The sequence below is a fragment of the Lemur catta genome, chromosome 11 (genome assembly GCF_020740605.2).
Source record: "Lemur catta isolate mLemCat1 chromosome 11, mLemCat1.pri, whole genome shotgun sequence".
In the NCBI taxonomy this organism is placed as follows: domain Eukaryota; kingdom Metazoa; phylum Chordata; class Mammalia; order Primates; family Lemuridae; genus Lemur; species Lemur catta.
In genome coordinates, this window is record NC_059138.1 from 67,298,080 (window position 1) to 67,311,575 (window position 13,496).

The 13,496-nt window shown below is 37.0% G+C and overlaps 1 protein-coding gene across 1 annotated transcript; it reads right to left on the reverse strand.

The window, feature by feature from the left end:
- Positions 1-1,927: 1,927 nt before the first annotated feature.
- Positions 1,928-12,928, reverse strand: POLR1F (RNA polymerase I subunit F). Its single transcript, XM_045564718.1, is given in 5 exon segments — positions 1,928-2,304; positions 2,306-2,674; positions 4,378-4,586; positions 8,195-8,336; positions 12,640-12,928. Coding segments are annotated over 5 exon segments (1,059 nt in total). The 5' UTR covers positions 12,894-12,928; the 3' UTR covers positions 1,928-2,219.
- Positions 12,929-13,496: the final 568 nt, after the last annotated feature.

A 13,496-nucleotide genomic window follows, 5' to 3' on the forward strand; every position in this document is an offset into this window, starting at 1 on the left:
ACAGAGATGGGGGGATACTATGGTTTGGATATAGTTTATTTGGCCCTGCCAAGTCTCATGTTGAAATTTGATCCGCAATGTTGGAGGTGGAGCCTAGTGGGAGGTGTTTGGATTGTGGGGGCAGATCCTTCATGAATAGCTTGGTGCCATTATCCTGGGAGTGAGTTCTTACTCTTAGTTCCCAAGAGAACTGGTTGTTAAAAAAGCCTGGCCTCTCTTCTTTCTCTCTTGCCATGTGATCTGCACATGCTGACTCCCCTTCACCTTCCACCATGAATGGAGGCCCTGGCCAGAAGCAGATACTGGCGCCATGCTTCTTGCACAGCCTGTGTAACTGTGAGCCAAATAAACCTCTTTTCTTTACAAGTCACCCAGCCTCAGGTATTTGTAGCAACACAAAGGGACTAAGGGTTAGAATTGTTTTACTAAAAATTAATTTTCTATATTGCCAAACATGATTACAATTAAATATTCAAAGTTTAAAATTTGAAGGAAGCATTTATTGAACACTTTCTGGGTATGCCATGAGGTTAAATACTGATAATATAATATAGCTATTTCAAACCTTTTCAACTCATACTTCCTTTAAAACCGCACTGTCCAAAGGAATGGTAATGTGAGCCTCATGTGCATGTGCAATTTTTAACCTTTTTTGGGAGAAAAATAAACTAAAAACTCAAATTAATTATATTTTATTTAACCCCACTATACCAAAAATGTCATTTCACCAATATAAAAATTGAGATAATTTACATTTTTTTGTACACCTTCAAATCTGTTACACATTTTATACTGATAGCATATCTCCCTTTGGACTAGCCATATTTTAAGGGCTCAGTACTCACATGAATTTCAGTTATAATGAAAGACATTGGGCTAAACCCTTCCATTATGTGGCACATCTACTTGTAGACAAAGGTGAATGCCTGCCATTCTGCAAACTCTATATCCTATCATTATAGAGTTAGATCATGATCTGCCACTAGCAGAATTTATTCATCATGAAACATTAAACTGTGAGACCAGCACTATGTCTGGTATTAGACAAATGGCTGACACAGGGAGTTTAATTCAGCCATTCATCTATTTGCAGATAGTATCACAGGTAACAGGAGTAGACAATCGTTTTTCTTCACAGCATGTGACACAGTTAATACTTTTCTGTATTTTCTGTGTGTGTGTGTGTGTGTCTGTGTGTGTGTGTGTGTGCGCGCGCACACACACACCTGCATCTGTTTCTCCTATGACAGGCCCTGAGGGAAGGAACTGCATCTACCTTGTCTGTGATTATATCCCTGGGCCTTAGTAGAATGTGATACACAAAACAGATGGTCAAATATCTGTTAAATGAATGAATATGGCCCTTCATTGATTATCTACCTCAGTCAGCCTATCATTTCATTACTTGGTATTTTCCAATTAGTCAAGACACATTCCACATTTTTTCAACAAAAGCAGTGCACAACTGTTTTCCCTTCAGAACAATTTCTAGTAGCCCATTGCAATCAAAATTATATGGAAATTTCCCACTAGTCAGAATCACATTTATCCTGTCTTCATCAGACTCTCCTCTAAAACACAACAAAATGAGAATGGTTGAGGCACAAATGAACGAGTACAAGAGAATAAGCCTTTCCATCAACATCTCGGACTTAAAGAAGAAAATGATACACATGCACCTGGAAGGAAAGAATAGTGAATATTGTTTCCTACCACACAGTCAGTAGTGACATGGTTCTTAAGATCTCTGGAGACTTCAGAAGCTTCTTTGGCAAATCATTCAAATTAAATAGCAGAAATATTGTAGTAGCCATGATAAAGGAAAATCTAAAATTGGTAAATGTCTTGAGTTTTTAATAAAGCAAAATAAAATAGCATGTAATGACTAAAGGTGAAAACTATTACAAATCTAATCATATCAAAAACCCAAACTTAACTCATTCTTTAATGATATTAATAATATTGTATGAAGATGACAGAAATAATTTTATGTAGAGGGTAAAAACTGAGAGAATATAAGGGTCAAGAGTGAGAGCAGCTTTTACCTTTTTATTATGTATAAAATAAAATGGTACTTTAATAGTACTGGTATTCCCCAAATTAATTTATAGTCAGTTTTATAATATTTAGCACACAGAACCTCCAACTCTTAATCAAGTGTTTCCTGTTTTGCAAACCACTGATATGCATAAGCATTTCATATCATTCAAAATATTTACTCATCTATTATGTGTAAATCGATCTTTTAAAAACTGACCCATATTTACAATGCACTGAAGAAAATTACTTTTCCCTTTTCTTTTTTGGTGAGGTAAATTCAGCCTCTTCATTGTGTTTTCTTTTCTTTTTTTTCTTTTTATGGTCACTTTGGTAACCACTGGAGTCACTGCATTGGAAAACAGGGTCCTGATCTTCCTGGTGCTTTTTCTTCTTCTTTTTCTTCTTCTTTGGCTCTTCCTCACAGAGACCATTCACATTATTAGTAAGCTGCAGGTCTAATTCTTCCCTTGGGGCATCATCTGCAAAATCTGCTTGCGTTATGGTTACACTGTCCACTTCATATGTCTCTGGGTCTTTCTTCTTTTTCTTTTTCTTCTTTGGAGGCTTTTCAACAACTTCTTCAGTGCCAGTTTCTGTTACTTCTTCAGAAACTTCTGAGCTCCTAAATTGTAAACTGTAAATTAAAGTTTAAAAGAATTAACAGAGGCCGGGCGCGGTGGCTCACGCCTGTAATCCTAGCCCTCTGGGAGGCCGAGGCGGGTGGATCTCTCGAGGTCAGGAGTTCGAGACCAGCCTGAGCGAGACCCCGTCTCTACTAAAAAAAAAAAAAGAAATAAACTATCTGGACAACTAAAAAATATATATATAGAAAAAATTAGCCGGGCATGGTGGCGCATGCCTGTAGTCCCAGCTACTCGGGAGGCTGAGGCAGTAGGATTGCTTAAGCCCGGGAGTTTGAGGTTGCTGTGAGCGAGGCTGATGCCACGGCACTCACTCTAGCCTGGGCAACAAAGTGACACTCTGTCTCAAAAAAAAAAAAAAAAGAATTAACAGAGCAATAAGGACAAACACCAAAATTAGATGAAGAATATCCCAACATGCTAAGATTCTCTAAATAATGACAGCAGTATAAGATATATAAGTATGGCCTAAATTTCAAATATTTTATTCTGTTATCTTTCAGACCACTGAAATATCTACGGACTGTTGAATATTAAACTCAACAACATTAAATCTAACATTAAATGTTAAATCCTTTGTTTATAAAGTACTTCTCCTGGACTGTTTTTGCTCATAAAAATGGCATACAAATCTTGTCAAAACATGTCTTGTAAATTTTGGTTTGGTTTGGTTCAGGAAAATTTGGTCACTGAACATTAAACATCATGACACACAGGCTTATTAGCCAAACCACTGACACTTGAGAGAGAGAAAATATGCTTCTGGTATATATCGAAGTAATGGGTTTCCTGTCTGCTATTTCAATCCTGCTTCAAATAATAGTCCATTGTTTTACGTAACCTATACTGAGACGGTGTTACTTCAAAGTTGTGAATTATTTTATACCACTAAAATTAAAACAAGAATTAATGAAGTAGTTCTCTCTCCAGAACTGCATGGTCTTATACACTAGCAGTAGGCACATGTAACTGTTTAAATTTAAGTGATGTCAATGATATAACTTTCAAATCTCATTTCCTCAGTCATACTAGTCACATTTCAAGTGCTCAATGGTGAGGCTACTATAATTATGCACATATGGTACATTTCTACATTTGTATCATCACAGAAAGTTCTACTGGACAACTGTTCCAGAATGTTAACCCATATCCTTGTTACTTTAAGGCAAAATCTAGAAAAAATTTCTAACATCAGCAGCACTCCAAGAGTTGCCACTCACCCCAAACTTGGCTCCCATGGAACCAAGCTCAAAATCAGAGTGATTCTTATAAGAATTTCAATATAAAATAATATAGAAGTTAAAATATCTACCTGGCACAGATGATGATACTCAAACCTTTTTTGTTTGTTTGTTTTTATGTAAGAATAAATGCAAGCTAATAGTTAGCGATATAATTGTACTTTCAGTAATTTCAAGGTCAGAGAGCAACTTTTAATTAAAAAAATTAACAACAAACTAGAAAATACTCAGCAAAATTCAGTTATTAAAATACAGACCAGCTAGCTAGAAATATAGCTTTAGAATATATTTAATGCATTGTTATAGATTAAGATTATTAATATTGACTTTATGACTTGAAAGCATGAATATTGCTATAAACAGATTTTTTTTAAAGAGCAGCTTATATTCTCTAAATTCAGAATTAAGTAGAAATGATGACGTATCCGATGATAATTACACGATCACGAACTAACCTGTTGATATTTAGTTTTCCCCGAATGCAGAATACTCCAGCAGCATCTGAGTCTAAACGAAATACTTCAAACTCTAGTTCATCACCCAGGTTTATCTGCAGGGTTTGCCACTGCTCAGCTGATAACTGCTCAGGTTTAGGAATGGAAGCATTAAAACACCCGTGCACTAAACAGCCAATGTGGCTAGAAGACACTTTATTAACTGTACCCTGGGAAGAAGAAAGAAGAAAGAGTATAACATTAAGAAGAGATCCACAGAGTTAAAAGGTGAACTAAACTTTATAAGCTTCAAATGGATCTTCAAAGAGAAAACATCAATTAATGATATAATTTCATATGGAAAAAGTTTATCTCAATTAAAACTTACCACATGTCACACCAAAATATCACTTTAGAACACTACTTAGTTTTTAGAAAGCTCAAACTTTATTAAAGAAGTAATTGCCCATCGATTGTCTAACTGCATAAACTACTAATCTTGTCCCCTTCCCAAGAAAATACCTTAACCCCCATAGCAGGATTCCTTGGGGAATAGATTATTGCTGTTTAACCACATTGAAACTAAGCAAAAAATACTCTCTGATATAACCTACATGTGAAAAGACCTTGAGGCAGGAAGCATATGCTTTTTATAACTGAGATCCACATTACATTTCTGTAAACAGACTGAATTTCAAAGCTTCAAAATGCATTCTTTAATGATTCAATTTAGCATGATGTAAGCAGTCTTGAGAGCTTACCCTTTATATGTAAATCTTGAACATGCCTATTTTGGCTAAGTCACAAAAACATTATTAAAAAGCTTTAAAACTAAAAAAGTATGTGCTATATGATTTTAAACTTAAAACTTTCCACAAAACTTATTTTTCACCTTGAGATCAACATATACCAGGTATAAAACTGAAGACCATGAAACATTAAACAAGAAATTCACATTTTCTGAATCACAGGACTCTAAATAATATTGACACATACACAATGCTGTTTAACATCAGCAGTCCTCACACATGTGACAGAATAAAACTTCATTATCTGTCATGATCATGAGTCTGGTGTACTCATTGGTAGTTCTGGAAGGTCTAAATAAACTGTGGTACATTCATAAAATGGAATATTATTCAGCAATAAAAATAAGCTTTCAAGCCATAAAAAAACACAAAGGAATCTTAAATGAAAACTGCTCAGTGAAAGAAGCCAATTTGAAAAGGATACCTACTGTACAATTCCAACTATACAACATTCTGGAAAAGGTAAAACCATAGAAATAGTAAAAAGAGCAGTGGTTGCCAGGATTAGCAGGGAGGTAGGGAGAGAGAAATGAATAGGTGGAACACGGGGGATTTTCAGGAGAGTAAAACTATCCTGTAGGATACTATAATGGTGGACACATGCCACTATACATTTGTCAGAACTCATAGAATATACAACACAAAGACTGCACTATAATGTAAACTATTGACTTTAATAACAATATATTGATATTGGCTCAATAATTGCAACAAATGCACCACACTAACAGAAGATGATGTCAGTAATAGGGGAAATTGTGTGTTTGGAGGGGTATACATGGGAACTCTGAACTCTCTACTGAATTTTTCTATAAACTTAAAACTGCTATAAAAAAATGGAGTCTATAAATTAAAAAAATCAATGAAAGAAAAGTCTTTTGAATATATGAGTCTGGAACAACTGGATAACAGCGAAGAAAATGAATCTCAAGGCCCTCATACTATGTGCAAAAAATTATTTAAGAATTATCAAAGACCTAAATGGAAAAGCTAAAACTAAGAGCTTCCTGAAGGTTACCGAAGAATATCCTCACAACCTGGGTGTAGATAAATTTCTCTGATAGGATACAGAAAGCAATAGCCATAAAAGTATAAAATGATAAATTGGTACTCCTCAAAATTAAAAGTACTTGTTCATCAAATGATACCATTAAAAGTTAATAAACAAGTAACAGACCAGGAGAGACTATTTACAATACATTTATCTGAAAAGGATTTGTACCAATACTAAAAATAACTAAAATTCAATAATAAAAATAAAAAAATACAATTAAAAATGGGCAAAGTACTTGAACAGGCCCTTCTCATTGAAATATATAAAAAACTGCTCATTAAAATCATAAAAAATGCAAATTAAAATCTTGAGATACCACTATATGCCCACCAGTAAAATTAAAAAACTAACAACACCAAACTTTAGCAAGGATTCAGAGAAGCTGGAAGAGTTGAATGGAAAATTACTCTGACAATAGTTTATCATAAAGTTAAACACACACATGTACCCTGAGACCTAGCACTTCCACTTCTAGTTATTCACTTAAGAGAAATAAAAATGTATGTTTGCAACAGATGTAGTCAGAATAGCTCTGGACTGGAAATAATCCAAATGTCCATCAGTGAAAATGAATAATCATATTGTGATATATTCATGTAACTGAATACCATGAGCAATAAAGAGGAACAAATCACCAATACACACAAGAGCACGGATGAAACAAAAAAATGCTGACTGAAAGAGGCTAGATTTTAAAAGAGTAGATAATAATGATAATTCCATTAATATAGAATGACAGAATAAGCAAAACTAATTTATGATAAACAAAATCAGAATAGTAGCTATGTCTGGAATAGAGAGGGAATTAACCAGGAATGGTCATGAGGGTCCTTTCTAGGAGATGCAATGATATATAGACTTGTCAGAACTCATTGAACTGAACAATATAATCTGTGCATTTTATTATATGTAAATTATATCTCACTAAACATAAGTAAACATTGAAAATAACTGGTTAAAAGTATTTGAGGGCTGAATCTTGCAGGGGATATAATAAGAGGGACATTTTTCATTTCATACTTTCTGTACAATTTGAATGTTATGTCCATGTACATGTTTACATTTGTAATAATAATTTACACAAAACAGATGGAAGTTAAGTTTCAGAATTTTAGAGTACAAATCTACTGCCAACTTTAATAGTCTGGATTACAGTTCTATGATCCCAGTTTCACAGGCAAAAGATAACTATTCCCATTAGTTTGATATTGAAAAAAAAATTAGAAGTGCCTTGTTGACTTTGTCATAGTGAAATCTGATCTACATTCTTATTAACAGTATTACAGGTTAGTTAACAATTCTTTTCTATTAGATTAAGCAATTCCTATAAATGTTTTCTTTATTACCTAGAGAAAAAAACCATATGCACACGCATGGATACACATACACATATGAAGATATATGTACACATACACAGAACTGCTAGAGGAAGAGAAGGGCAAGTAAAGAGGTAAAGGGATGTGTTTCAGTAGATTCCACATCAATTTCTGCATTTCTAGGTTCTGAAAAACTGGAAGACCTTCCACACAGGGCCTTCATTTCCTAGGTACAGACTGGCTGCCCTGTCCTCACTCATTCATTGTCATTATTTACCTGGCTCCACAACCATTGAAATTCCTGTTTTATATAATGCTACACTCTTTGAATCCTTTATAAAGAAGAGGTATTTGCGTGGAATTGAGAAATTTTAAAATAATAACAAGAACTGATTATTTTCCCTTAAGATCATTGCGGTACTAACACAAAGAATAAATTGGATGGGACATATGTTTTGTGCGTGCATGTGTTTTAGGAGACTGAAGTTTAAAAACTTACCTAGGTTGAACTGACAGAAACTAATTTTTTTTCCTTTTAAAATAATTTTTATTTACCCACAATAGCAATTTACTTCAAAGTATATACAGTCTCTTAAAATTTTCAAAATGACATGATTATATAATTATACAAAGAAAGCTAGAAAAAATGAAATACACACCATAAGCTTCTGCCCCGGTTCAGGGCAGAAAATAACAAAATCTGCTTCAATGTTAAGATGAATATGTCCTTGATCATCATAAATATCTCCCAGTTCACCGACCACTTTGATGTTATCATATGCAATGGGGACACCTAAAAGACTGTAAAAGAAAGAAGAAGAAAATGGTATCTTTTATTCTCTTTTAAACTAGGCCATTACCATACTGATTAGATATTCTTAGTATCCAAAAAGCATATTATCTCCTAAATATATCACCCATGTCAAAAGCACAATAGCATATGATTAGTCTGTAACAACTTTAGCAATCCCATTTCACAAAAGGGTTCCAGGGTGTTAGCTAAGTTAAAAATGATTATTAGAGATAGGTACTCAGAAATGAAATGCCCAGTTATGCATGAACAATAAATCGACCCTTCCCTATTTGAATTCTAGGCATGCAAGAAAGAGAAATAATAAGAGTTGGCAAGGAAAATGTTTGTGTATTTCTGTGAGTATGAATGACTCACAGGCAATTTTGGTATTATCCACCATTACTGAATTTCCGTACTTGATGGCAAGCATATAGTAAGGGACACATTAGGGTTAAAGTGGAAGCCCCTGAATATTAAAGCCAACGACATAATAGAGAAAACTCCCAAACTGCAACTGTTGCTAGTAAATGGAAATGTTAAGAAATACAACTATATCATTTACTAAGAACTGACTCTGACACTTTAGTCTACAAATTTCAGAGTCAGGATTAGGGGGCAACAATTTTTCAAAATGCTATTACCTAGTTCTTAAGGAATTATAGCTACTAAAGAGAAAGACCTGGTGGCTTCACTACTACATCCACTACTTGCTGGAGAAAACCTCCCTGACTCTCCTAGGCAAAGCTAAAATCATTCCTCTACTCCTATGGGACCCCATGTACAACTTTATCCCTGCTTTTAATCTTAATCTATTAAATTTTATTGAATCTATCTGTATATATGTTTGGATTCTACACATGATTTTAAGGCAGCAGAAATCATTTTTTTTATGAACTCAAATTTCTAGCATGATTCACATAAAATAAAGAACTTATCCCTAATAGATGTTGTTTTAGTAAAACAGGAGCCACAGTAAAGAAACTTTAATAACTAACAAACTATGAAAACCATAAACTCAGAAACTTAGGAAAGCACTCTTCTGAGTAGTTAATTTTTGCATGTGGCTTTCCTAAGCAGGAATCATACCATCATGAAGACAGTACCAGGGACACAGAAAACACAGAGAGCAGGAAGAAAAAAAAAGTAACTCCATGATAGGAAAACAAAAATAAGACTTTGCGCCCCCTAATTAAAGCCTTTTCTCTTAACTATCAGAGAGTGATTCTCAAGGAGAAGGAGTATTGCTGTCCCCTAGCGCTGTGGTCCCTAACATCCAGGGCCATGGCCGGGTACAGGTTCATGGCCTGTTAGGGAATGGGCTGCACATGACCGCCTGAGCTCTGCACCACCCCCCACTCACCCATCACCGGCCCCCCGGGGCCATGGAAAAATTATCTTCCATGAAACTGGTCCTTGGTGCCAAAAAGGTTGGGGACCGCTGCCCTAGGGAACATTTGGGGATTTGTGGTACTAATCATGGTTATCACAAACATTGCAAGAGCCAAGGAAGAGAGATATGCTATGTACAGTACAGTCCTGTCCAGTGAAGAAAGATCCTTAGCTCTGCATGACTTTTGAATAAGAGCACAGACCTGTTTGTAAGTAGCTAGGCATATAATCTAACTCTTAAAAAACATATCAACACAAAGTCATCTTGGCATGGTTTTAAAATACATTAAAATTCACAGGAATGTAGTAATACATAAATTCAAGGGGATATTGTTCTGTGTGGCTCTTTACCAAGAATTACTCAACTATTTCAGAAAAGCATTGGTAACTGGAGATACTGTATGTGTTATATCAATTCAAAACACCTGCATCAATCCACATTTGAAACTGACATATTCACAGTGATTCTTTCGTGTTGGTAAAGGAGGCATCCAACTACTTCAGTCTTCCAGGGAGTCATGCCTGAGTATATTGAAACACATTTTGTTGCAGTGTATTGGAATACTGCATAGACATTTCTTTTTCTTTTTGAAAATTGTGTAGGTAGATTATATCATCTGTACATTTCATTTTAGCACACTTTACGAGTGTTTTCACAATAGTAAAGGTGGTACTGTGAAATATTTCTTATATTAATAAAAGGAAGGTATTGGGTACTATAGGGTTCAAACAGATGATTAGGGAATATGACAATAGACTTTAAGGCCAAAAGAGTTTGTGTAAATCCATCAAACCTGTGAGAAAGCAACTCACAGCATGTAACTCATTATCAGTCATCGGATAAAGACAAACACCCAAACATACTTACACATCTTTTCCTCCTTTACTTTTGTTTTTTAGAAACCATTCTAAGTAAGTGTTAGTGCAGGGGGTAACCTCACTTGATATTTAGTAAGATGTTCAATGTTTTGTCCCTCATCAGTAATGCATAGTTAAAAGTGTAGCGCCTGATTTGCACTGAATAAACAGGAATTCTTAGAGTATCCCATAAGAAATGAGGAAGGAGAGCTGTCCAAATCTGCTCAGAGCCACTCTGGGTGACTTTCCCCTAACCAGTCAAGTGGAGGCAATAATTGGTTACAGAAAATAGCAGCAAATTTGCCTGTGTTTCCAGATTTTATGACCACCTTGTATATCTTTGTATCTAATCATTGTTCTCTTGGACAATTATTATAACCTCTCAATTGGTCCCCTCATCCACTGTCTCATCCTATTTAAGCCATCATATAATGCTACCAAGTTCTGTTCTTAAGCTGCAAATCTGATTATGTGCTAGGGATTACAGATGTGTACTACTCTCTGAAGACTGTGCCAAGTCTCAGTGTTAGAAGGTACTGAAAGGAAGAAGAAATAGCCCTCCTTAAGAAAACAGAAAAACAAAACAAAAAACACTAACAGCCCCCCACACAAAAACAAACAAGCAAAAAAAAAAAAAAAAAGCCACCAAAAAAACTGTTAAAGGCAGGAAAAGCAAAATGGCCATCCACTCTGAGTCACCTCCCACCCCTGTCTTTGAACCCCTCACCTCCTCTCTGATGGCACCCAATGCCTTTCCCTTGACATAAACCTTTCCAGTTATCTAATACTTACAGTTCTCTGGTCAAGGCATACTAGTTCAATCTACAACCCACTTGTTTATGCCACTCTCTTTGCTTAGAATGTTACCATCTGAAAGTACCCTCTTCTACTTATTCTCAAAGGTCCCAAGATCCAATTCACCACTCCTTTTCTTACTACAACTTTAGATTTCTGTCGAATTTTAGCACACCACTAGATTAACTGACTTATATCTCTACTAGCTTAAAGCTCCTTGAAACAGAAATTTTGTTTTTTTGTTTTTATATCTCAAGTCCGTGGTATGTAATATAAACACACAAGTGTGTGTTGGTACTTGGAGGAAACTGTATATTCTGGACATGCTTGACTCTTACGATGTTTGTGGGGGTCCTGGATCCATTGAGAAAGTGGTGAAAGCTTTGGATACTGTGCCTAACGATACTCACGTAACAACTTCCTACAATTTCCGAGGGTTCATGGAATTCCTGAAGAGCAACCATGACTCTCTAAGGAATCCATTCACCCTAGTTTTAGAGCTCCTCTTTTGAACCAAAGTAGTCCCGAGTAATACTAAAGCACATCTCCCACACCTCCATAATTACGAGTTTTCATGTCACTTTTGAATACCTTAATTTAAAAGCACCAAAAGATTTTTTTCTCTCCCAAGAGCAATAGACTCACCAGTTCGAATAAATAAGCTCTTCAAAATAAAACAAAACTAATGGTATTTCCCTCATCCCCGATCACATCCAAGAGAAGAGAATCCGGGGAAATAATCAGGGCCCAAACAACAAAAACTGTCCTTCATGTTGTACAATTAAACAGTTGTACTACTGCTTCATGTGCAATCTTCTAAGGAATGAAAGAGAATGTACTGAAGTATTGCATACCAAATTTTCATTACCAATGAGAAAACATTATCTGGAAGGGGCTAAATGGAACGTTCAATGCCAAATACAACTGGGCCTACCACGTCTGCAGACCCCTGTTCTGTACTTCCTCATACAACAGGGTTCTGCAGCGAGATTCTCCACTCCCTCCGCCGACACCTGAACTTCACCTTTAAGTTTTCTTCTCTGCCTAGGACAGGGATCCCGTACAGATTTTTACTAGGTCCGTATTGGCTTTGAGGGGCGGATCGCGACTCTAGAATCCCGGGGGCCGGTGCAAATTTTACCATTCATACCTTTCCGGCTGCGCCATCATCTCATCCACCCACTGCCCCTTCCCGCGCCCAAACGGCTGCGCGGCAAGCCACGTTATGTCATTGCCTGCTCGGAGAAGAAAAAATTAACAGCTTCATACCTCTCGGAATAGCGCAGGAGCTCCGCATCTAGTTGCTCTCGGATGCCGGTGCGTTTCCTATGAAGGTAGCGAGGCGACAGCGCGATGTGCCTTCGGTGTGGCCCGGCCACCAGGCAGGAGTAGCGGCTATTCACCAGCGCACAAGCAGCAGCATAGGTAGGAAGCTCTAGGCAAGGCAGGACGCCTGCCGATCCTACCAGGGACCCGTCAGAGGCCGCATTCGGCCGCTGCGCCTCTGAACCATCGGCAGCCATGCTGCTTGTCAGGTTTCCCACGGCGCGCGCCACTGACGCAACTGCCTCTATTCCGACGCCGTATTTCTACGTCACCCACCGGCTACCGCGCCCCTAGGAATTTTCTCTCCTCGAGCTGCACTATACAAGTCTGACCAGCAGGGGGAAACCGCATTTCCGCGCTTCGAGGACTGGGGAGCGCGGAGCCTGGGGTACGTATTGGGCATGCGCGAAAGCCAACCCACTTGTGAAGCGCGGGCGAACGTGTTTTCACAAACGTCCTCACTGGATTTAATAGGTAGTTGGAGGAGGTTCCCACTTTGATCATTTCCAGTAGTAAAGTGGTTTGGTAGAATTTTTCAAGCTTGGATTGTACAATAATAAATCAAATTATTCTTATGGAGTGAATTTTATGCGGTGAACCCAATCGTAAAAAACAGCCCGAATGCCTCAAATGCACATTGCTGAAAATGAACCCACTGTTTCTCTCCAGTCCGCTTCTCTCCGCATTATGCAATCGCTAAATCAGGGAATCCCACCACTGCTTCCCAAGTGGCTCAGCCCTGCTGTCACCCTCAGGCCTCTCTTGTACCGCCGAATCAAATCAAATCAATCGGAAGGCCT